Source organism: Mustela erminea, chromosome 2 (assembly GCF_009829155.1).
Source record: "Mustela erminea isolate mMusErm1 chromosome 2, mMusErm1.Pri, whole genome shotgun sequence".
NCBI classification, from domain to species: domain Eukaryota; kingdom Metazoa; phylum Chordata; class Mammalia; order Carnivora; family Mustelidae; genus Mustela; species Mustela erminea.
This window is the reverse complement of record NC_045615.1, coordinates 97189959-97215940: the sequence shown is the minus strand read 5'-3', so window position 1 is coordinate 97215940 and position 25982 is coordinate 97189959. Positions and strand designations below refer to the sequence as shown.

General features: G+C 50.9%; 1 protein-coding gene and 1 non-coding gene across 5 annotated transcripts in view; one reads left to right on the top strand and one right to left on the bottom strand.

Annotated features, from left to right (window-relative positions):
- PCGF3 (polycomb group ring finger 3) overlaps window positions 1–25982 on the bottom strand; it is a 52272-nt gene that overhangs the window by 25786 nt on the left and 504 nt on the right. Inside the window, exons 2-7 of one of the 4 annotated variants that reach the window (XM_032333515.1) lie at window positions 10197–10237; window positions 9708–9860; window positions 7166–7317; window positions 5283–5400; window positions 3894–3990; window positions 592–647 (exon numbers count right to left, since the gene is read on the bottom strand). In XM_032333515.1, the coding sequence (XP_032189406.1) occupies window positions 592–647; window positions 3894–3990; window positions 5283–5400; window positions 7166–7246 (352 nt within the window). In that variant the 5' untranslated portion in view covers window positions 7247–7317; window positions 9708–9860; window positions 10197–10237. The other 3 variants (XM_032333516.1, XM_032333514.1, XM_032333517.1) reach the window with 3 other exon arrangements.
- Window positions 8225–8327, top strand: LOC116585437. The gene has a single exon (XR_004283627.1). It is a non-coding gene; the product is annotated as a U6 spliceosomal RNA (small nuclear RNA).

Below are 25982 nucleotides of genomic sequence, written 5' to 3'. Positions count from 1 at the left end.
ATACAACCCTCCTTTGAAACATTACAAGGAGAAAACAGCCAAAAGGAATCCCTACCATATTTTATCACTGAAAGACAACGTACAGAATTTCATCAGCAAGCACAGCACCCTCGGATCCCGAGTGGGACCCTGAGGCCAATGTCCCACCCCATTGCCCCCTCATCACCCCTACAAAGAGGGGCAGCAACACTCTCTATGTTCAGGACTGCAGGAAAGTTTAAAAAAAGAACGGCTATTTCCACTTTCAGCATACTTATACTACACAGTATTTCTTTTTAATTCTTAATGAGATTGGACTTTAGATGCAGGTAAACTTTATCGACACCCCGGCTACTGGTGGTGTGTCTGCGATTAGGGAGGCTGCCCCAACGAGGCTGCATGCTCAACTCGGCCCCTCTGAACACAGGAGCCAGCGAGGAGGACAGTGGAAGAAACCAGCACCATGGTACTCGTGAGTTCAGCGTGGGGACAAGACAGGCGGTGCTGCTGCCACAGAAGGGCCTCCCTCCAGGTCCAGGACCCCCATGAGGAAAGCCTCCCAGAGGCCATGCTACAGACTCCACAGTCTGAGAGAGACACTCTGACACTCACCTTCCTGAAGGCCTGGAACCAGTTTGTAAACAATGTCCTGCATGGTTCTGTCATGACTGGCAAAAAGAATACAACAGGTCAGGTCAGCCAAAACACCTGGGCACATTTTTCTTTTACAACAGCAAAATTCACAATCGCAAATTCTAAATCTTGGTTGAATTTTGCTTCTAGTTTGCACTTAAAAAAATGTGCTAGCAGAAGTTATGTATGATCTAAATTAATGCATCATTTAATTCAGGTTCTAGAAGCTTAAGAACATTTCAAGCAGCGGTGGCACAAAGATCCTCTGGGGATGAGTGCCCTCTGCCTGCCAAATGTGGAGCCAACACAGAGCTGCGGCCTGGTGTGGTCTGTCCAGCCGCACACCTGCCTTGTCCACTGTTGCTTCCTGGGGTCTCCACTAGACAGGAAGTTTTCTTTAACGTTCTCAAAAATGCAAAGAAAAGGTGCTAAGATCAGGCCCTTCTGGTGGTCTTTATGATCTACTTATGAAGGTTTTCTGAAAAGGTTACATGAGCACAGTATCTGAAATACACTACTCCAGTTTGTTATTTTTGAACATAAATTATTAATACACTGAAGTAACTGTTTTCAAACATCGTCCATTAAAATGAAAACCTTAAGAACTCAGATAGGTACCTTGTAAGCAACTGACAAACAGCTCTGTTCCACAGATCAGACATTTAGCTGCGAGAGCTAGGACAGGACTGGGCACACGGCAGCTGCTCACCAGGCTCACAATTCTGCCAGAAATGCTGGGGGACTGGGTCCTGAAGAGACCACTGCTCACTGCTTCCAATAACTCTAAAGTTCTACGACTGGTGTCATACGGGCTGACAACTCAGCCCATGGCAGACGGACGCAGGGTTTCTCAACCCTTCTGATCATGCTACACACTAAGAAATGCATTTCACGTCCCAACGCTCACATTCACGTGCGTGTATGGGTGACAGGCACATGCACATGGATAAGCATTCGAACCACCACTGGCCTGCAGCACACACGACTCCCTTGCTCGCTGACTCCACCCTCACTGGCTTTGCAGAAAGCTCACCCGATCCCTAAGGAGAGGATGCTGGACAGAACCTGCCAAAGAGCTCTACCCTGGGTCCTCCAAATGACTGGGCTAGGCCCTGCCTGCATGGCCAGAGACCCACCGCGCTGAGTGGAGGGCTCAGCGGACTCTCCTCGGGGAGGGTGCCAGGAGGCACAACAGCACAAGGTCTTCTTCCTGGTGTCGGCTACATTCAGGCTCTTGCTGTGGCAAACCCTTGAAACAGAGCCAATTCCTTTGCAGGGTTCATGTTCACACTCCACGCTACAGGCCACACACCCTCTTAACTCCTCTCTTGACATGGCCCACATGGCCAAGGTCCTCGGCTTGAAGTTGAAGCCTGGAAGGGCAGAGCTTCCTCATAGATCCTCCAGACCCTAGAAGCTCAGACTCAACACCTGTCTGCGGCCAGCACCCCATGGCCATCATCTTACCTCCTAAGGCCTGAGCCACTCCCTGGGGCCCAGTATGGGGCCACCAGGCCCTGTTGCCCCACCCTAAGTGCCCTCTTCCCACTCTGCCGCAGCCCAAAGGTGAAGGCCCTTCCTTTGGGGCAACCTCACGGTCAAAGTGTAGCAGAATCGGAGCAGAAGCTGGGCCAAGTGTGTAGGACAAAGGTATGTCAGGAAGAAGGCTCTGAGCCAACAGCACAGCTGGCATTAGGATGGGTAAAACAGTATAGTTCCAGACAGAGCACAGAGGGCAAGGAGTAAGGGACAAGATTAGCAGGAAAGAGCCACTCTGGAGCGCAGAGCCCATGAAAGGCCTCACGGCTGTGCATCTCCCCCTAGCTCTGCACCTCAACCCCCTGGCCCTGGTTACATCGTCACTACACAGAGAGAAGGCAGGCCCTGGCCTGTGCACCCGGCTAGCTCCACTCCACTGGCCCCCTTCCTTGTGTTACAGGTTAGGCTATTCCTAGAACACCACGGTCCGGCACTGCTAAAGTGTTTCTGTTCTCCAGAACACCCTGCCTATCCCAGAGCACAGGAGAGGGGCCCTGGAACTCTGGGAGGGAGGGCCAGAGTCTCTACAGCTTTCCACCGGCATGAAGCTCCTACCACCACCTGCCTTCTACAGTTCACATCAGGAAAGCCCCCATGTGCTCTACAAAGCTACACCCCCCAAGACAGGAAACACATACATAGACACTGCCAACAATGAGTGCCCAGAATATATGAAACATTTCTTTAAAGCAGAACAAATAAAACAAAGAACCCAGTAGAAAAAATGAAATGAGATATGAAGAGACACTTCCCAGAAACCCGAATGGCCAGGTAACATTTGGGAGCAGGCTGGTGCTCATTGATAATCAGGGCCAAGAGCACACCACACGGCAAGAATGCAGTCCACAACAGCCCAGGAGAGCAAGGGAAGGTACGAGAGCTCTATATCCCAACACCCTGTCCTGAGGGATGGCAAAGAAGAGACACCTATACAGCAAACCCTAGAGCAGCACTGAGCGCCCGCTGTGGACACCCCAATGTGCCCCGGCCACAGGGTCCCACATTAACTAACTGGTCTGGAGAACAGGATGGGTCAAGGGAAAGGCACACAAACACACCACTGGTCCCCCTTGTAGTAAGCTGGACAGAGGGGACTAAGGTATGTTGTCCGGGGACAGTGGGCTGTTGGGCGGGGTCTTCTGGGCCTGGTGATTTCTACCTCTTGATCTGGGAGTGGCCTCTTGCTGCGCCGATGCCAGCTGCTCACATGTTTAAAACCTCTCCTGTGCACATCCTTATGAGTGGTTCAGAACAGATCTCCAGACCTACCTTTGCTGCTCCCCCATGGTAGGGGAGTGCTTTCATTTCCTTTAGGACAGCCCCTCAAACCTGGAAGCCATTTAAAACTCCACATAAGAGCCACAAGCCAACCCAGACGCCCTCCCTTACCCAAGAAGGTGCCAGTGGTCAACATGGAGGGCCACCAGCTGTGAGAAGCAAGATGCAGGCCACGAGCAAGGGGCCTAGAACCACTTGTTCCATAACAGAAAGGCAGGCCGAGGGCTGCTACCCACTTTAGAGCAAACTTCAGCCAGTTCAGTGTAAAACCAGTGAAATCCACGTGGGTCCTGAGGTTCCTCAGATTATTCAATTTGAGCAAATACTCCTAGAAACTTGTGGGAGCGGCCCCGGTGCTCCCCGGTCTGACTTGGCTGGCAGGGTGGCCAAGCACACAGGCCAGGGCAAGGCCTTGACAGGGAAAGAGGCCAGAAGCTGTGCCCGGGGACCCTGGAGGCACTTACCCAATGTACTGCAGTGGGTGACTCTGGTGGATCACGATCCTACACGTGGGGCAGGTGTTGTTCTCTTCCAAGTACTTGACCAGGCAACTCCGACAGACTGTTTGCGAAAGCACACGCATGTCAGAAAGTGAGAGCAGAATGCCGGCGCCTCCTTGGGCTCGGCTCGCACATGGGCCATGCGCAGACCCACTCACCACCACGCATGTGGCTGCTTCGATGGGACACCTGCCTCTTGGGTCTCACCAACCACGGTGAAGTCTCATGTGCTCACTCAGCAGGTCTGAGGGGTAAGGGTAGGAGGGACAAGGAACCTGAGGGAGAGGGGGTGCCCAGAGGTCAAGAGTGGAGACATCACTAGAAGGCACGTCAGGGTCTCATCCCAATATTCTCACCAGAGGGGCTAACACTTAAAATTTTCATGTTTGTCTAAAAAAAAAAATCACGAGATTTTTCTGTGTACAATGAAATTTGAGAAAATTCAACAGAGAATAACAATTTAAAGCTATAATTACCTTTAAAATAAAAGTTCTATCAAAACTGGCAAATATTTTATTTTCTAAAGCAGAAAATACAGGATCCAAAGTCACCTGCATTCCAGGCACTGGTCTTAGGGCAAAGACCCTGTCTCCACAGGGGGTTCCTGCCTAGCCCCCTCAGCCACCGTCATGAAGGCTAGCTTCGGGTAAACTGCACCTGCTAAATGTTCACTCAAGATGGGGCTTAAAACACCCAAGTCCAGCACAAGCTAAGAGTCTTCTAAATAGCACAACACAAGCCCATCAGCCTCGAGGAGCCAAACCACATTTCCCCTTTCAGAAAGTTTAAGGAATTCATTTGGAAATTTTAAAAAGTAAGCATTTCTGTCCACTAAAAATGAATATTGTCATAACACAGTTACACTGGTTTTGCTGTTACATGGAAATAACTGAATTTTTCCTATTTTTGGCTTTCTTAAATAATATTTCTACTGAAACTACCCATAATATTTTTTTTTAAATTTGAACTAATTTTTTTGGTTTAAGATAATCTTTATTCCTGCTTCTGTGTCTTGCTTTGTGCTTGAGCTAAAAGGTTTTGGTGAAAGAAAGAAGAGAAAAGAAAAGAAAGAAAAGGAAAAGAGAAGAGAAGAGAAGAGAAGGAAGGAAAGAAAAAAAAAGAAAGGAAGGAAGGAAGGAGAGCAAGCCCAAGGATCAAGAAACCCCAAGGCTAGAAGCTGTCAAAGACCACGTTCTAAGACATTCTGCCTACGAGTATGCAGACAGTCACATCCCACCACGGCTGTCAGAGACCATGTTCTAGAATATGCCCCAGATACATGTATACAGACCTTGGTCACATTCCCCCCCCCACGGCTGCCAAAGACCATGTTCTAGAATATTCCCCACATACACGTGTGCAGACACTCGGTCACCGTAGTCGCGTCGATGAGATATCCGCTGCATAGGCGGCAGGTGATGTGGGCGTTTATGTCCCAGAGCTTAATCTTTCTGGTCAACATCTTTGGCTTCTGCAAGAGAAAACCACTTATTAACTAATATCTGAAATAGTCCCATCTGTTTCTTTCTTTCTTTCTTTTTTTTTTCCCTCGGATTTATTTTTAGAGAGAGAGGGAGAAAGACAGCATGAATGGGGGGAGGGGCAGAGGGAGAGAGAAAATCTTCAGCAGACTCCCCACTGAGCAAGGAGCCTGATGCAGGGCTTGATATCATGACCCTGAGATCACGACGTGAGCCAAAACCAAGAGTCGGATGCCCAACTGACTGCGCTCTCCAGATGCCCCCAAAATACTCCCATGTACTCCATCAAAGTTTCAGGCCCAATGTAAATCAAGTTCCAGCACAGAAGGGCTCAGCGTGATGGAGGGCCAGGTCCTCACCATAGAAACTGTGTGGCCCGGCTTCGCCTCTATAGAAGGGAGTGCTGTAGGTCTTCTCACAGAGAACCGGGACTGTCCCAATGGGCAGCACTCTGCAAACGTGTGACCACTTCCCCTTAACCACTGGACACTGCCCCCCCTCAGGGCTCTCCCAACCCTCTCCTGCTTGGGACTGAGCTAAGGCCATCTAGGGAGCCATGTGGGGGTTGTGAGTCGGGAGATGCATGGAGCCGCAGGAAGAGAGGCTGGGGGAGCAGGCCACCTGTGCTGGGGCAGGGACAGGAGGCTGCGGGGTCACTGCTAGAGCCTCTGGCTCCTCTGGCAAGCTCGGGGAGGAATGACCCTGAGGTATGTCAGTGACCCTGAGGGACTCTGGCCCAACCTGAGTGAGAAGCAAAGTCCCTCGATGAGGCCTCAGTGTGGACACACAGAAATAGCTAGTAAGCACAAGCAAAGGTGCTCAGCCCACGGACACGTCCAAATGCAGGTGATACCTGCATGTCATTCCAGCATCAGAAGGCAGTATTTCCAATATTCAGTTGACATTCAGTCCTGACCAGTCCCAGGGAAGCAGACGGTCAGAAGGGCTGCCGTCTCATTTCTAGAGATTTATCTTCATAACAGGACAAGTTCAAAAGATGTTTGCTGCAATTGTTTAAAATGGCAAATGACAGAAAACTGCCACTGAGAATTGGCTACAAAAGCAATTTTACTTAGCCAGCAGGTGCTCCAGATCCTCCTCCCCTACTCTCTGCCCTGTCCAAGGGAAATCCAACCAGCCCCTGGACCTCACCCTTCCTGGGGCCTCAGTAGCCTCTTGGCCCAGCAAAACCCAGTCCCAGAACTGGGGTTCCTAAGGCCACCTGCCAATCCCCATCACTGTCCCACAGGACATCAGTGTTGCACACACATCATCAAAGCCCAAACATCTGTGTGCCAAAGTGCTGACGTGGTGTCTCTGTCTCAGGGTGGGGGAGGTACATCACTGTACCTGGCTCTGCCCCCAGGTCACCTGTCTCTCCCTAGACCACAGGGTTGGTTTTGTCACTGCATTGCCTGAGCTATGCTAGGAGTTACAGCAGCTCTTGGGGACGTCCACATCTTACCCCCAAACCTGTATGTCACCTCATACGGGAAATGGTCCCAGATGACACCATAGACCCAGAGAGACTGGGAGATACTAGGGTGCAGGCTTGAAGGTGCAGCCAAAGGTGCAGGTGCCCCAGAAGCTGGCAAAGACAAAGCACGATTCTCGCCTGGAGCCAGAAGGAGTCAGGCCTGTGGGCACCTTGACTTCTGACCTTTGGGACTGTCAGATGACGCACTCGTGCTGCTGGTCCTTTGTTAGAGCAGCAGTAGGAACCCAACACGGAATGCTGCTCCGGTGGATACTCACGGAGTGAATGTTCTCCAAGTGAGCGTCACTAACAGAGCTCTGCATGAAGACCAGAAACAGACACATCGGAGTCAAGGGCATCTCTGAGGCTGGCTGGCCGCACCGTGCACATGGCTCCCAGGCCACCGGGCGAGGGCACTCATGGCTCAGTGCTGTTTGTGAAAAGGGAAAAGCAAGCAAACCATGCAGAGGACTTGAGACCCACTTTCCTCTGTGTGAGGCCCAAGGGCAAGTGCTGGCCGTGCCTGCACAGTGAGTGTGGCTGGGGGCCTGGCTGGGGCTTTGCGGCTGGATGAGGAGGCGAAGGCCCTGGAGGAAGCAGCAGTCTGGAGGGGCACTGTTGGAACCAACAAACTACCAGAGCAAGTGACTGCCACCGGCCGGCCTGCCAGGCTAGCATACCTACAGAATGGAGTGTGTCTACACCGCAGTCCTGCTCCAGGACTTGCGTCGAACATGAGACAAAAGCAGATACTTCTGGCTGTTCACCCACATCTCTCCTCCCTTCAAAAGACATGCAGTACCCATGGGAGAGGGCCCTTCCCACCTCCCTCGCAGCCAGCTGTGTCTGTGGGCCGGGGCTCACTGATGTTACTAGGAATCTAGTAAAGATGAAACAGAGCTTGGGGGAACGTTCTCACAGGGGTTTCTACAGGCCAACTAGCCTCAGCTGGGGAAGATGGACTCGCTCTCAACCGATGCGGATTTGTACTCTGGTCTTGGCAAGTGTGTGCACTGAGGCCCAGTCAAGTAGCTGACCCTCGGGGAACCCAGAACCACTTTGTGGAGTAGGAAATAAAAGGAGAAAAGGAAACCCAAGCAAAGCAGAGCAGAAAACAGGGGCCTGCCTGTCGACACGGAAATCTTGCGTGAGGCCCCACGCTGGCCCCAGCTGAGCACTGTTCTCATGTCCTCAACCTTCTATTGAGCAGTTTATACGCCAGCCACTAAGGATACGGGACACACAAATATTCTTATCCCACTGTAACATGCTCAGCAATGACATTTCTTCCCAAACACCAAGTTAACTGAGCTGCCAAACAAAAGACAAAACAGGGCTTGCTTTGGCCGCACATATACTAAAGTTAGAATGATACAGAGCAGATTAGCACGGCCCCAGCTCAAGGGCAACATGAAAACTTGTAAAGCCAAAGCAAAGTCCCAGGTCACTCTGGCATAGACGGGGCCTCTGGCCCCTTTGAGGAATGGGGTCAGTGTGAGCTCATGCTTAGTGAGCAGGTAGGTACAGAGATGAAGACGTGTGTGTGCCTACGCGTGTGGACTCGCACACCTACCTCCCAGTTCTGTCCACTGGAAGGGCCTGGGAGTAAGTGCTCCTTGGTGGCCCAGGTCCCAGTTTGGACACACTGCCGTCTGTCGTGAGGTTCATGGGGGCACAGGCACATGGCTCACATAAGGCCGGGCTGGGAATGTAATAGAACTGGGCCCAAGTGGACCTGGCCCCGGCTCCAAGGGCTCCATCGGCCACATTGAGAACAACTGGGGCTTCAAGATAAGAAGTCACTCTCATCAGGCGAACAGAATGAATCAGATCATTATCAACAGAATAACACCAAATGAAGTTCATGAGACGTTCTTCCTTCCAGAAGGTGAGCTGATCACATGGAAGTAGAAGTCACCAGCCACCACAGAAACCGCAGCGACAGTTTCCTCAGAAATCACCAATGGAGGCTTTGTTGAGGAAGGGAAGATTCAAAGAGTCTCAAAGACCCCTCCCCCCCGCTTCCACCAAACACTTCTCAGGCACAGACAGCAGGGCCTCCAGGTAGAAACACTGTGTAGACATCACTTCCCGAGTGACCAGCTGATACCCAGGTGGGCATCAGATGAGAGACAGATAGCTGTGCCTCCTGCAGTCATGCCACAAAGGACACAGCACCCCTTACGAGACTCCTGCTAAAAGAGCACACACGAGTCTCACCTACAGGAAACCCCAAAGGAGGTGACCCCTGAGGGAGGGAGGTCGCAAGAGACAAGGGAAGACAAGAGGGGCAGGCTGCCTGAGCACAGTGCCTGGCTGAGGGGACAGCCCTGACAGCCTGGAAAAGGGACCCTCTACCTGCTCACCGCCCACATTAGGAGATAAGAGGGCCCTAAGAGTCCCCCAACTGGCAGCCCAACTACCAGCTCTGCCCAAGCTGGGCCCCAAGGCCAACCACCCTCCTGTCCTCAAGCCCACGAGGAGCTGCACTCAGAGGGGACATGTCCACTGTTGCCATCAGGCGGACGTCCTGCCCATAGGCCTCCCATGCTTGGCAGCCCCTTTGTAGCCCTGGACACTGGACACCAGGTGGGCATGAGCCAGAGGAGGAAAGTGCTACAAGACTGTCAGTCTTGTACCATTTGCACACACACCTGCCTGCAGACCCTGAGATGCCTCGATGGGTGCATCTTAGAGACTCTCCCAGGAGAGGTCAGCAGTGAATGTGAACAGTGGGCTTTTCACAGCTGTTGCTCCTCCCCATGCCACAACACAGGCTGCTGAAAGGCTGCCTGGAGGCCAGGGGAGACCGCACCTCACCTCTTCTAGATGTCTTCGGTCCCCTCCTCCTGCCTTTGCATTGGGCGCTCAGGCTGCGGCTCTGAGGCTGTAGGTCCTCGCCAGCGGCTTCACTCTGCCCTGTGGGTCTTCACGTCGGCGCCTCCCTTCTGTCCCTTGCTCTCTGTCCATTTTCTGGCACAGAAACAGCCCTGTTATTTCACATCAGCTCATTCACACAGAACGCACAAAGTCCTGTAATGATGTTCTTTCCAGAATTCTTGGGTGAGTCCCACGTAGTAAACAACAGAACAGAGTTGACCAGAAGGGTTAATTAAGGGACGGTTTGGGTATATGTGAGTGGTTGCTCCCTAACTGCCCCTAGAACTGTTAGAGACTACATTTTAGAGAAGTTATAGGAGACGACTTTTTCTGTGGCTGTAGCATACTCACACAGTCTACTCCAAGGTGAATTTAAGCAATTCACATGCACTGAAAGAAGAGAAAAATCCACATTCAAACTGCATTTACCTGTACATGGCAGCCTGGGACGCTCTGCTACATTTTGAAGCCTGTGGAGACACACAACATAGGGGCGTCACCCACATACGCTGTCCACACAGAGCCCACATCCGCTGCTGGACCTGCAGCCTCGGCTTTGCCCATTTACTTATTTCAAACAACCAAATGGAAAACAAGAATTGATGACAGTGAAGAACCAGAAGCAGCCACAAAGACACGGGCAGATGTCCGTGGCAGTCTGGTGGCACCAAGACCCAGGGGCTGTTGGGCTGGGAGGGCACCCAGGAGGCGTGGGGGTAGGCAGGAGGCTCTGTCACGTGATGTGAGGCCAGAGGAGGGGGGAGATCTCGGGGGTGACCCAATGGGAGGCCCCAGAGACTAGTGCACAGTTGTACTTAGTGTCTGTGATTTCTGTGTGTTTTGCACCCTATATCCCTCCTCATATCCCGTAAGGTGAGCACACAGGCAGCATGCTGGGTTCTGGGCCCCAGCAAGGGTCACGGAGTTCTGGGTGGAGACAGGCACAGACCCCAGGGGCCTGGAGAGGGCTGTGTGAGTCCTCTGGGAGGATCTGGGCTCCCACTCTGGGTGAGAGGGAGCCAACAGGTCGCTCTCAGATCTGTGGGGGTAAGGTCTGCACTCCAGCCTGGAGGCCCCAGGGGGGTCAGGCTGTTGGCCATGGTGCCATGTGGGGGCTCCATCTGAGACTCCTCTGGGACCCCCATGGGCCTCTCCCTCCTCCCCCAAGGTCTCCCCACCCTCCAGGTGGGATGGTGGACAGGCAGGGCTGGAGGTGCCATGCCTGCTCCCTTCTGAAGCCGGGATGCACCTGAGAAAGCACTGGGCCCTGGTGGTTAACAATGTGGCTAAATATAACCTTGGAACGGTGGGCCTAGTAATACTGAAATGATGTTCACATTATACGCCGTTTATGTGATTTTTACTCTTCAAGATTTCCATGCTGCAGTTTTTATTAATTAATCTTTGGAGCTCAATTAACTTCTACAGAAAAAGGAAAAGAGGGAGGGAGGGGAAGGAGGAAGAGAGTTAGTTGGCTAGGAAGACTAACAGGTGTGTCTAAGGCACTGACAAGAGAACAAAGACAAAACACAGGGCCTGGCTCTGGACCAGGGCTGACCAGAATGCTCTGGGTTGGTGGGACTCCTGAGAAATCCCCTCTGCCCAGCAGGGTGGCTGCTGAGCCCCTGACATCTGGTTGAGTGTGAATGAGGAAACTTCTGGTGGATTTTATTTTATTTAAGTTGTATTGTTGCTAGACACACAGTAACAGACACCTGAGCTGAGGTCTTAGACCTCACTGAAGGAGAAAGACACACAAAAAAGGCTCCCTGGAGCCTACACCCTACTGGAGGAAGAGAGACAATAAGTAATGAATGCAATACACAGGTAAATTACTTAGTATGTTAACAGGTGATAAATGCTATCAATAAGACCAGAGTAGGGGAAGCAGGGGCACTGGTGGGGGGACTGGGTCAATGAGTCCCTCCTTCAGAAAGATACATTTGAGCAATAATAGAATTAAGCTATTAGTATGAATTATGAACAATTTTATGCTGATAAAGCTGAAAATTTATATGAAGTTGATAAATTCCCAGAAAAATAACTCACCAGAATTGAGGTAAGTAGAAATAGAAAACCCAGAAGTTCTGTAACGATTAAGGAAGTGGACATGGTCATCAGGAAAACCCCAGGCCCACCGTCTGGAGGATTCTACCAAGTATTCAAAGAGCCAAAACCAACCTCCTCAGACAAATCCACTCTTGAGAATCAAAAAGGCGGTATTTTCCAATTCATTTTATGAAGGCAACACACACATCAGACCAGAACTGAAGGAAAATCATAGACTGAACTCACTGGTGGCCATCAGTGTCAAAGCTGTGAGCACACGGAGTCACCTGATCCAGGAATGTCTGAGCAGGAGGGGCATGCTTGACAGATGAGGGTTGTCCCTACAATACAAGGGGGCTTACTATGAAGTAAAAAAGTAACCTGACAAAAGACAAAAGGAGAAAAATGATAAGATCTTTCCAAAGATGCACAGAAATCATCTGGTAAGATTCATTATCCATTCATGATTTAAAAACAAAAACCTAGCCCATTCTGTACTCCTACCATTTTGCCCGACAGGATCTAAAAACAAAAACCTCTTAGCAAATTTAGAAGCTAATAAAGGTTCTCTGTTTAAAAGAGACACAGGGCTGCGGGGTGGCTTGTCAGTTGAGTGTCTGATTCTCGATAGCGGCTCAGGTCGTGATCTCAGGGTCGTGAGATCAAGCCTCATCACATCGGGCTCCACAATGGACATGGAGCCTGCTTAAATTCTCGCTCCCTCTGCCTTTGAGCTTCACCACTCTAAAAATAAATAAAAGAGACACAAACACAAATATCCACTCAAAGGGTTACGCCTGAATGTTCAAGGCAGCTTTCTTCATAGTAGTCCCACAATGGAAAAAAGCCACAGTGCTTGTTAGCGGTGGTGGGAACAGAAATTGGTCCACACAGTGGGTACTGCTCAGCAACCAAAATGAACAAAGGACAGAAGCCAGGCACAAGAACTTCATGGTGCATGTCCCACTGGACACACAGTTCTAGAAAAGGCAGATTTGGGAGCCCATGGGATGGCCTGTGGCAGGGACTGGTGGCTGGAAGTCTGAGGAGATGGCAGCGTTCTGGGTCAGGAGTGGGGTGTGGTCACAGATGCACCAAAAGACACCAACCACACAGCATGAAAGCTGCGGTGAACTTAAGTGTGTGTAAACTGTACCTCCATTAAAAAGCGCATTCTAAAATTTTAAAAAACTACAACAAACATTCCTGGAGGTGACATTGGAAAAACAAAATAAAAACAAACTCCTAGTTTATACCAGGCATCTCCCCTACCCTTATCCCTAAATAATCAGTTCCAGGTGGACGAAGACCAAACATGAAAGCAAAATTTAAACCTTTGGAAGATACTAGGGCAAGCAATCCTCCTGACCTCAGGGGAGGAAAAGATTACAGAATCAAAAAGCACTAACCACAAAGGGAACAACTAATAAAATCAACTACGTTAAAAATAAGTACCTCAGATAATCACAAAACACAAGAGTTAAACAGTCACACCTGAGACGATGGTCCAGACAGGGCTCCACGAGGCTGCTCTGGGAAGAGAGACTGAGCGGGACCCACCATGCCCACACACCTGTGTCCTGTCTGTCCCTGCTTTGGGATGGAAGAATTTTGACACCATATGGCCCAGAAAGCTACATTATTTGCTCAAAAACATTTGCCAACTCCTGCTCCAAGCAATAAAAGGAACCACAGGCACTTTACAGAAGAGAAAATCCAAATAAGTGTATTTTCAAACATTCAGCTTCATTAGTAACCCTGGAAATGCAAGTTAAAATCCCAATGAGGGTCTGCCACAGCTGGGCCTCACTGGTGAACACCTCCCTTGTCTCTGCTGGCCCCCCACCCCGTCAGACTGCTCTCAGTGAGATCCCGGTGATGAGGACATTACCAACATAAACTATCTGCAGGATCTCCGGTCACTGCCCCTACCGTGGCCAGGCCGACCCCTCCCACGTGGCTCCCTGCTGTGGTTAAGGGGGAGGGGGGCTGGCTCCACCATGCACTGCACCGGTGCTGGAGCCTTCCAGAAGGGCGGGGTGGCATGTCTCTCTGCCACAAATTTCAGGCCCACCGCAGTCTTGCAGGCAGTCATCCTGTGCAAAAAGGCCCAGGCTCCCTGTGCATTCCCGTGCACAGTGCCCCTAGACCCGCCCCTCAGCTGCAAGAGCCCGGCTGGGTCATGCCCTCCCTCTGACTCCTGTGAGTGCCCATTGTGGGATGCTTCCCCAGCCCTCCATTCCCGTGGTGCACCAGCACCTCTGTCAGCCTGGACTATCTGTTAGGTAAATACACCGGGTTTTTTGCAGTGTGGATGTAATATGCACCTTTACTCAACATGATTTGGAAAGTAAAGAATAACACTAAGGAAAATCCCTACAACCCCAGTCCCCCCAAACGAATTGCTGTCCTTAATGTAATTGTGTATTTCCCTCTGTGGGTATGTCCTTTAATACTTGGAACATGTACATACACACCCTCATTTTTACTGGAAAATGGAAAGCCGCCCTCAGACAACGGATGATGCAATGCCATGGGGCTTTCAGAACCACGAAGCTACCCCAGCTGTCTTCCCACGCCAACACACGCACAGCTCAGGCTCCCCGGCCACGGATGAGCTGTGCACCCTGGCCCAGGGATGCAGTGTGACAGCAGTGCCCCTACTGGTGGGCCTCCCCGGAAGCACATTCCTCAGGGCCAGACCTACCTGCCCTTCCCTCCATTCCAGCGGCAGCCCAGACCCCCCTCAGGCCTGCCTGCCTGGGGACCCCGGAGAACCTGCCTCCTTCCACAAATCCACAGCCAGCTCGTGTGCTTCATTTCCCCCACCACGTCTCACAAGAACCTTCAAGTCTCCCGCTCTGTTTCCAGGAAAATCTTAATCAGAATCATCAGCACCTGGGGTGCCCGGTGGGCTCTGTTGCTAAGCGTCTGCCTTTGGCCCAGGTCATCATCCCAGGTCCTGGGACTGAGTCCCGCACTGGGCTCCCTGCTCAGCGGGAAGCTTCCTTCTCCCTCTCCCGCTCCCCCTGCCTGTGTTTCCTCTCTTGCTGTCTCTTTCTCTGTCAAATAAATAAATACAATCTTCTAAAAAAAAAAAAAAATCATTAACACAAAGTTGATCATAATACTTTAACCTTCACCAAACAGCTTTACTGAGAAATACTTGACAAAACATAAACTACACGTACTTTAGAGAGACGACTCAGCTTCGACGTTCGCCTGGGAAAGGACCAGCCCAGTGGAGATACTGACCCTCACCCCAGAGACCCCGATCTGCCCGGGAACTGCATTGAGGCGACGTGTTCCGGGTGCTGTGTCCGTGGCGTCATACGACTCGGCTCCCCTCACTTGTCCTCTTCTGGGGCTTGCTCATGCAGCACCCACAGCTCATTCTTATTCTGAGCATCATCCACTGCCCTGTTGTTGGCCTGCTCAGCAGGAGATGGGAGACCTGGGCTGTTTCCTGTGGGGGTGTCAGGGACTCATGGCCACAACGTCGTGTGGACGGATGCTCTGGAGTAAACACCGACCAGGGGGCCACATGAGGCTGCTTGACAACTTTTTAAGAAACTGTCAACCTGCTTCCCCTCCCACCCCTAACCACATCCAAGCACCAGCTGCCTGTGCGAGGGTCATACTTTCCTCTCCTCCCTCACCCCAGTCCTGCCCGTTTCTTCCTGAATGCCATGCCCTCTGTCCGCCTTCCATGCCCACGGCTATCCCCTGGACACACCATGGCTCCCATACAGATGGCAGAAGCACCCAGGACAGGCCTCCCTATGCCCACTCTCACCACAAATTCAATCTCGTGGACAAGTCTGAGCAACACATAGAAAAGCCAATCAGACATGTCCTTCCTGCATGAAAGCCTTGAAAGGATCCAGCCATGCCCTCCTGCCATGCTCCAGTCCCATAAGCCCCATCCACATCAGGACTCCATCCACGATCAGTGTCCACGTCAGGGCATGTCCATGCCCCTTGACCTCGCCTGCTTCTGGCTGTGTGCGCACCATTCCCACCAGCCCAGCCCTCCATCCTCAGGGTATCAGGCTGGCTCCCTGAGCCCTCTGGTCAGGTGACCACAGCACCAAATCTAATGCCACTGCTATCCTGTCCCCACACTGTCAGCCTCTTCAGGGTGCTGTGCCCAGCCTGCCCCCCGTGGCACTGTGAACCCCCACAGCAGGGCTCAGGCTGCTCCCTCACTGCTGGCCATGATGTCCGGCAGAGCACCCACCCCAGAGCTGCCCAATCAACCAGAGAGATTTCTGTCTTCATCCATTTCCACAAGAAAATCACCAAACTGCTGAACTCTGCCCCATGCCTAGTGTTCTCTCCTCCCAAACCAGCCTGCTCCGATTTTGGATGCTTATGTGTCTCCACACCTGCTGTTCCATCTGATGGGCCTTCCTCTTCCTCTCTCCCCCAACTAGAGCACCTGTGTTGGCACATAGTACGTGCTTCAGGAAGAGCCCTAGTTTCTGGTGTCTGGTCACTGCAGCTTCTTCTCCATGGCCTCCCTGACCCCACCATCCTGCCTCCCAGGAATCCGGTGCCTCACTAGTCTCCCTGTGGCACCCAGCTAACCCATTCCCTGCGTGGTCCAGCTCCCCAGCAGGGCTCTGGCACATGGCGGGGCTCATGCAATCGCGGACAGAATCACCAGGTCCTCAGGCAAGGCCTGCAGGAATGGACACTCCACACATGGGCCAAATACCCAGAATTCACTGCCATCTCAAGATGAACAGAACCGTATCATGAATGTGCCTTGCTAGGACACTGAAATCAGGTTAAGACGATGAAAGAAAGTGAAACTTTAGATGTGTTTCTATGTGGCTACATACTGTCACAAAAGCTTTTTAAAAATATAATGAATAACAAAAAACTGCTTTGAATTCAGACTCTCAAAAGTGTTCATGACTCAAAGGACAGTGAAGCCCCTGCTCCATCATCTCCCCTAACTTGGACCTGACACCCTACCCCCACTCCCAGGTCACCAAGGTCTCAGCCCTGCAAAAAGTTGAGGACTACCTCCCCAGCCTTGTCCTCGCTTCCCCACTCAGGGATGCCACAGGCCACCACCCACAGCTGCTCTTCCCGTCACTGGGTGTTCTGAGGACAACAGGATGCCTAATGTGTTAAATGAGTGACTAGGAATTCACTGATATGGCAGACTGATGACCATGTCCCTTGCTGAACTTACTCCCAATCTTCACTTCTTAAATTAAGGGTTTATATACATTTGGAAGTCAGTGATCTGAGATACAGTTCCCAGGGTGGGCTCCCAGGTGCCTGTCCCCTGAGCCCAGCCCACCCACTTTCAGTCACATCCCACTGGCCTCTCACTTCCATGTTTAGGCCGCTCAATGCTCCCTGACCCCAAATTCAGATGCTAACCACCTGTGATCCACTTGGAAAGCTGGCATCTCCAAGTGTGTAGTCTGGATTTCCTGTCCACACCGGCTCATCCCATCTGTGGCTTCTCAACTTACTTGGCACCCATGTGCAAGAGGTAAGGACAACTATACCCCTCACACTTACCCTACTGGACTGTGTTCAGGCACACCAAGCCACACTCATCCCCGATGCAACTCCCAGGAATCCCGAGGAAATGCGAGTCTGAGCAGGTGGCTTTGTGGTATAAAACTCTCCAAGGGCCCAGGGAAAGCCTAAGCCTTCCAGTGGCCACTGAGGCCCCAAGCCACCCCTCTCACTCCACTCTGGCCATGGTGGACTCCTTGCTAGTTCTACAACATTCTAGATGTACTCCCACCTCATGGCCCTTGCACCTACTGTAGCTGGAACATGGTCTCTCAGGTGGATACACAGGAACTACCCTACTACCTCCATCAAGCCTTTTATCAAATGTCATCTATCCAGCAACACCTTTAGGGACCATATTGTTGACAATTACATGCCCAGTGTGCACACACCACAAATTTAAGATATTACCCTCGAATTTATAATACACCTATTTATGTTACTACCCATCTCCCTATAACGCCAGCCATGTGACTGGAGCTATTAAAATTTCAATAAAAAGGTTATATGATAAAGTCGAGAAAATCTTCTCAAAGAGTAGATTAAGATAGGAAATGGAAAAGATCCAACATCCAACCAACAGGTGTTTTAGAAAAAACAGAAAACCGAGATAAGGAGATTTCAAATATACTTTAATATTTTATTTCTTAAGCTGGGTAATAAGTACACAGGTGTTCATTGTATCTTTCTCTATGCTCATTTGTAGGTAGTATTTAATGATTTGGGAAAAATTATTCAAGTATTTCCCCAGCTGGAAGAACCATCAGACCACAAAGGCCTGAGTGCCTGGCACAGTGAGGGAAAATCCCCACATCTAACCAAGTCCTGGAAGCGGAAGACATCAAGGGTACAAGAAAGGGTCCTACAGGTTCTGGGAGGAAAGGAGCTCACAGTGGAGTGGGACTCAGCACCAGACTTTTCGTCAGCAACAGTGAATCCTACCAGCAAAAGAAGTAATTCTTCCCAAGTTCTGAGGAAAAGAGACTTTCATGTGGAATTCTACATCCAGCCAAACTATCAACCAAGTATGGATGGAAGCCATGGTGTTTTCCGACGTCTCAGGAAAGGTGCTCAAATACTCATCCCAGGCATGCCTATGGAGACAACAAGTGTGCTCACATGTTATCACAGGCCTTGTGCTCAGGGAGCTCCCATTCCAGCTGGTGACGAGACATGACAAACTCATCAGCAAAGAGTGATGAGCACCGTGAAGAAAGCAGAGGAAGGCAGCGAAGCAGAGGAAACAGGTGGAGGGGCTGCTTTTGACAGTGACCAGAGGAGAGCCGGTGCGGAGGAACATCTGACCTTGGACCCGGAGGGAGGGGGTCAGAGCAGCAGGCACCCCACCGACGGGGCAAGGGGCCCCCGAAGTGCAAGAGGATCACTTTGCGGCCGGCTGGCCTGGAGGACGAGGCATCCACACGGGACAGGGGGACGAGGACAGAGGGCCAAGGAGGGCACGAGCTCAGACACGATCCTTGAGAATTTGGAACAGGAGACAGTAATGTCAGATAATGTCAGGAAAGAGGGAAGGTGAGATTAGAACTCAACTGTAAAACAGATCATTATATAATCATACCCATTTTAACTCCCAGATCCAACCCCTGGAGATGAAAAACACGTTGTGGAAAGGGGCTGCAGGACCCCAGGACTCTTCCAGTAGCAGCCAACTGATGAGTTGGCTCTGCTGCAGACATGCAACCCCCTTCATGAAAAAGGCCAACTCAGGATAGAAACAAGAGCCCAGAGGGCGAAGCACAGAACGAGCGGGCTCACCCTGAGCTCAAAACCCAATCAAGAATCCCAGTGGGGCATCCCCACCGGATTTCAGAACTGTGTTGGGCCTGTGACTCCCTGCTATGTCCACTCCTCCATTCTCAACTGGTAATCTACACCTGTCTTGCTGGGGGGTGAGGGTGCGGTGCTGGGAAGGCGATCTGTCTCACTTGGTTCACAAGTGTCCAGGAGTAGCAGCCAGTGGACTGCACCAAGCAGGTGATCCAGAGGATGAGATTCCAGAACTCTGTGATTCAGGCAAGGTCTGGGACTCTGAGCTGGAGCTACCGTGGGACAAGACCCTGGGGAACCTCAGAAGGACAGGTGTATTTGGCATTTGGGAGGATCTGAATTTTGGGGCAGGACTGTGGCAGGCAGAATCCTGAGATGGCCATGAGATTCTGGGCCCTGGCATACTTCAGTCTCCCACCTTACTAACCCTAGGTACTGCTGCAAAGGGATTTTTGAGGATGTAATTAGGGTTCCAAATCAGCTGACCTTAAAACAGGGTAAGCCAAATAGCACGGTCATTCAAAGCAGAGTTTTCTCCAGCTCACAGCAGAAGAGCAGGACAGAGGGGCAAGTCCTACCGGCCCGGCAGAAAGCAACTTGCTGTCAACTACCCACAGTCCTTGGAAGAGGAACTGTGGGGCCTCTAGGAGCTGAGGGCAGCCCCCAACTGACGTCCTGCAACAAAGCAGAACCTCAGTCCAACAACCACAGGAGGTGGGTGAGTGAGCTCAGAAGATGACCCGAGTCCCAGATGAGAGCCTCAGCCCAGCACGTGGATTTCAGCCTCTGAGGCCCTGAGCAGAAGAGCAGCCACACTGTGCTAGACTTCCAACCCATGGAACTGGAACTAGTAAGCCAGTGTCCTTTTAAGCCACTAATTTTGAGGCAAGTTGTTATGCAGTGTTAGAAAATTAATGTAACTGTATTTAAAGACATGGAATTAAATAGCCGAAGGGCGGGCCAGTTTCCCAAGCATGAAAACAGAGTGACCACAAGCTCTGGGGACATTTTCATTTGGCAACTATTCTCCCAATTCTAGAGACAAGGAACAGGTTAATAAACAAGTGGCAGAAGCTGCAGCCCCTTGGTCTGGACTGAACTGTGCCCACCTCAAATTCCTGTGCTGGCGCCCTAAGCCATGCCCCAAGACGGAGCACCTGGGGCAACATGGTCAGATGCATAAGGATGGGCCCGGATACGATTAGCGTCCGTGCAAGAGGTGCTAGAAGAGGGCTTCCACCGCCAGGAGGCAGCCGGCCCACACCCCAAGCCACATCTACTGGCACCTTGGCTTCCGGCTTCAGCCCCCAGGACAGTGAGAAATAAATGCCTGCTGCTTAAACCACTCCGTCTGTGACGTTCTGCTGTGGTGGCTGACTAAGATACCTCCCTTGTGTTTTCTGATTCTTTGTCGCCAGGCTGCCTTTAACGAAAGGCTGGGGGAAACCAACTGCCTCTAGCCATTCCTGTCTCTACAGTAAGAAAGGTACTTACTTTAGGGTAAAGAAATGTTACTTGTCAGCAAAATTCCTATTTCCATTAGCAATTTCAAACCCTTTCCATGCACTGAACCCTCTACAAAGTCTGCTTAAAGCATTGGCACGGAGGAGCAGGGCTTGCCCATGTGCCTGTGAGGAAGGATGAAAGGGCCAGAGGCTGCGTCCCCATCAGAAATGGGACAGGGAGGGCCTGGCTGAGTTTCCCATGGCAGGACACTGGGAACTGTGGCCCCAGAAGCGCGGCTGGCAGGACTGACCCAAGTAACAGGACCTGACTGGGTGTCCCCGATGGCGCAACGTGAAGCACTCATTGGCCCCTGCGAATGCATCTCCCAGACCTGCAGCCTGACTTGGCCTCTCCCCCATTCCTTCAGTTCAGAGTACACAGAGACAACAAAGGTGGATGACATCGTAAGTGAAGAATCGGAAAAATCCAGGTGTGACACATAGCCTGCAAAAGTCAACCTTGCGGAGGGCAAGAGGGAAACCTGAGAAGACACAGGGGCCATGACCCCCACTGCCACCCAGGGAACCCACCTATGCCTCATCCAGGAGGCGCAGGACACCCTGTGCCATCCCAGGACCCTGCCTGGATCTGGTTGGGGAAAACGCCACAGAAGACATTCCTGAGACAAGTCAGGAGATTGGAAAATGAACAGAAAATTAGCTAGTATGTGAACCGAGTGCCCATTTCTCAGGTGTGAGAATGACACTGTGGTTGTGCGGAGACGTCTCCATCCTGATCCCATGACCCGTGTGCTCAGAATTACTGAAGGGATTGGGAGGTAGCTACTTTCAGATGATTCAGTGACAATAAATATTTAGAAAAAAGAGATAAAGCAAACACGGCAAAGCATAAATAATTGCAAGATCAGGGTGGGGTATAGAATCCTTTCCGTTTTCCTCCACTGTGTTTTTTTCTGAAATAAAAATGGAAAGGCTGACCCTTCTCTGCTCCTCACATCCCAGCCACGGCCTGCATCTGTTTCCTCCCAGGCACATAGGGGTGATCAGAGAGCAGACGTGGGGTGCCTTTAAGAACCAGATGAGCTGACACACACAGTATCTCCAAGACAGGGCCACACAAGGTGTGAATGAAGATCAGACTTCAATTCTTTGTTGCGCATCTAACACTGGCCAGGCCCTGCTAAGCATCACTACTTTCTGCCCCCACAAAACCCACAGTTAGCAGGGGCTTCAAAGAAGAACGCAGACAGCTTTCTACTGTTGGCATATTTCTTGCTAAACATCTGGAATACGTTAACAGCATGTTAACGTAGCAAAGTCCAGTGAATACTGATTCATTTGCAAAATAAGCTAATTAACTTCCACTCTCCATGTTCACCTGAATATAAGAAGTTCTCTTCAAAAAAGCAATCAACCCCACAATTAGTTTTTAAGGATATATTTTCTAGAGCATTTTATTTTTTATCAATGAGTTTTGCTTAATTTAACAGACAGTTCTGAAGATGTGCCTAAGCAAGGCTCACACCTTAACTCTCTCATCATGTGTTAAGCGTTTCATTATTGTTGTCCTTTGGCCTTCAGAGAATTCAGTTCTGTAGGAAGAACATGGCAGATCAGAAATTTTTAGAGGTCTTACTTCTTAAAACTTAATGATAAACTATCAACTTGTAGAGCAGTATAGTTCCATTTTTTTGAAGCACAATGAATTGGGCAGCATTTCTGTACTACAAACAGCAAATATCAGAAAGGTAGTAAGAAACTGTCCCCAAACCTCAACATATTTCAATAGTAAAATTACATTTTCAATTTCAAATTCGATTCTGACCAATAAATAAATAGCTTCAAATGAAATAATAAATCCTGGCATTCGAGAAAGCAAAGTATAAACCAAAACAAACCTTCCTTTATAATTCAACCTAACAACTCAAGTAAGTAATTCCAATCACTGGCAACAGGCCCCTTCCTCCCACTAGCAAGACCTGGACCCCAGCAGGTCCAGAAAGAACTGGGCAGCAGGAGGGGACACATCCCTCTGCAGAGGGCTTCCACAGTGCACTTACAGCCCTCACTCCAGCCCCCGCATGGGGTGCCAGAGAGAGGCATGGCACCAGAGTCCATGAGCTCCAAGGAGCCACAGGCCCTGAGCACTGAGGCCCTTACATTCTGGCTCCTGGAGCATGACTTCCTTACGAGGGTCAAATATCTAAAATGTCTCAGGATCTTACTCCTGAAAAACTTTTTACAAAGGTCAGTTTATAATTCCTGGAGCAAAATCCCGAGCAGGACTAAAATGATCTCTGGAAACACTGAAATCATTGAACTTGAAGCTATCCAAGAATTCTACAGCACTCAATTTAATTTGCAGGGTTGGCAGGGGAGTTGCTTATGGTTTGCTCCAGGTGTAATTCCCAAGCATCTTCCCTATTTATAATTTATCTTCCCTCCTGTGTAAGTTCCAGTGGCTGTGGTCATTATGGTGACATCAGAGGAACCTATACAATCAAAGAGAGCTGAGTTGTTGCAACCTTCTACTGAACGCACTGTTCTCTATCCAATTCTGCTAATTGACTTGCGGGTATTTCTCAAGTACAGGCCCTATATGAGCTGAAATCTGCTAAGTGACAGGCATTAAGATGGCCACAGTGACCATCACCCCACGCCCAGTACACACACTCTAAACCTAACCCTAACCCAGTGACGAGGTTCTAACAAACAGAATATGGCAAAAGGGATGGGATGTCCAAGCCAAGATTAGGTCTCGAAGACTGTGGCCTTCTTGCTTGCTCTCTTTTCTGCACTGGCTCCCCCTGACTTGCCCTATCAAGAGCCCCAGTGGCCGAGCAAGCAGGCCTGGAAGCACAGTCAAACACACAGTCAAACCTTCAGATGAGACCACAGCTCCAGCCAGCACTCTGAAGGCAGCCTTATGAGACTCTGAGCCAGAGGACTCAGCTAAGCAGTGCCTGGATTCCTGATCCACAGAAACGGTAAAATAATTAACTAATGTTTTAAGGCACTAAGTTTTGGGGTAATTTGTTGGGCAGCAATATATAAATAATGCAACCATGCAGGACTATCACACCTTTAAAAAGGCAAAAATAGGAAATTAACCTAACCAAAGCTGAATGCCCAATTTGGCAAGTCTTTTCCAAAACTTCAGAAAACAAATTAAGTTTTAAAAAAGGTACGAAAGTACAACAACAACAAAAAAATCAGAAGTGTTGAGTAAGAAGGTCCCAAATGTGGTTACATTTGGCGAATAAAAGTTCCTAAGCTGGACTATTTGGAGACTCCATTTGCTTAAGATTTGGTCTTATAAAATGCCAATCTGAAAACCTAAATGGGTCTTCTTCCAAGTGACCAAGCAGTAAAGTTGTGGCACAAAGTGAAATACTGAACTGACCAGTTCAAGTATCTCTTTCAGGAGTTCATAGACCTCAGAGTGTTAGATTTTTATCTCATCCTACTGCCCAATCTCTGGATCAGTTTGCAAGCCTAACACACGCTGATCTTTCTACAAGTATTCCTGCCTTTCACCATTCATTCACACACTCACTTCTTCATTTAATAATAGTGTGCTACCTGCTGACCTCACACCAGGCAGCCAGTTCTGGGAGCTGAGCTGGACAATGCCCTTGCCCTCCTGGGCTTTTCATTCTCTCAAACTCCTCCAGCATTATCTTATTGAACGCACTCTGAAGCCAGTCCCCAGTCAAAGAGTACCACATACCACACCCTACTTTTTCATCAGCACTTTCAAATTAAAGGAAAACACAGGCTAGTTTTAGATGAAAGTGTCATTCAAAGGTTTCAGAAAAGCAAAGGCCCCCATTGTTAGGTCCTTTAATATTTTCCTTTCCTGGAGTGGAGAAGGTGCCTAATCCACTCACCTGATATATATGCTCATCTGCTCCAACTTTCCTGCCCTGGGCCAGTGCCCTCAAAACACTTTCCTAGGCTTCCAACACTCCTGGTTGGACCCACCCCTCCTGGACCTCCCTGGACAACCATATGACCTCCACCAATGGAGGGAGAGGAGAGCTGGAGTGGTTGAAGGTAATGAACACTGACCACAAGGCCAAGGCAAAAGACAGTAGCCCTGGTGTAGGTGTTGAAGAATAGGGTAGGGGACAGCTTTCTGGATCTGGGGAGTGAGCACAGTGCTGGCTTGAGGCATGAAGCCAGTTCGGACTAGGAGCTCCACTTGAATCCCTATAGGTATGAGGATGGGTCCCCACCCTGCCTCATATGTGCCCCTGGGGCCTAGCCAGGCAGCATCTGCTGAAGGCCAGAAGGTCTGTAGGCCTGGCCCAGGTGCTCCTAACATCAGGGTGCTCGGGGGCCTCCGAGGGACTTGCACTGTAGGGCTCAGTTGACCAGGATCCCCGATGCTCCCAAGCCTTCACAGCAGGTGGATCCGGTTGCGTAGAATGGACACGTTAAGGGCCCCTGCCCTAGGGGTTCAACCTTCTGGAAGGCTGGCTTGGGGTTCCAGCATCCCATATAGTTCACTCTTGGGGTCTGGGTGATTTCTATCTACTTATTCAGGAGTTCAGGCCTTCTGAGGGACCTGTCTCAAGTTCTAGCTCTTGTCAGGGTCCTGGCCCTCCTGGAGAGCCTAGCTTCTTCAAGGTCCTGCCCCAGCATCCAGATGTTCTCAAATGACCTACCTGGGGCCCTGATCATCCCAGGAGCCTGTAGCATGGGATGAACCCTCCTCCTTAAGGTACTGTCTCAGGGTCCTGGCCTCCCACTCGGAAGGGGCTGTATCAGGGCCTCAGAAGTGCTCACAGGACTGTTCCAGGCTCCCAGCCCTCTTTGGGGCCAGTCTTGATGTCCTGGCCCTCCTCAGTGACCCAGCCCAGGGCTCCAGCCCTCCTTGGGTCCTGCCAGATCCTGGGGTCTGGCCCTCCTCAGTGACCTATCTCAGAGTCCAGCCCTCTCTGGCTCCTGTCCGTTCTCAAGGTCCCAGTCCTCCTTGGTGACCCGTACTGGGGTTGGATCCTCCTGGATGACCCATCCCAGGGCTGGACTCTCCTCGGTGACCTATGTCAGGGTCCGACGCTTCCTGTCTGGTGGGTTTGGGGTCTAGCCCTCCTCTGTGAACCGTTTCAGGGTCTGGCCTTCCCAGCTGGCCCGTCGCGGGGTCCGGTTCTCTCCGGTCCCTCCCAGATGACCCGTCCCGGGGTCCGGCCCTTCCCCGTGACCTGTCCCGGGTCCCGGCCCCGTGGGTCCGGCCCGTGCCCGGAGCATGCCGAGCCATGTCGGGGCTCCGCGGGCACGGCCGACGAGGGGCGCAAGGGCGCGGGCCGGGGTTCCGAGCCTTCCGGGCCCACACACCGGCCGAGGCCGCGGCCTGAGGAGCGGG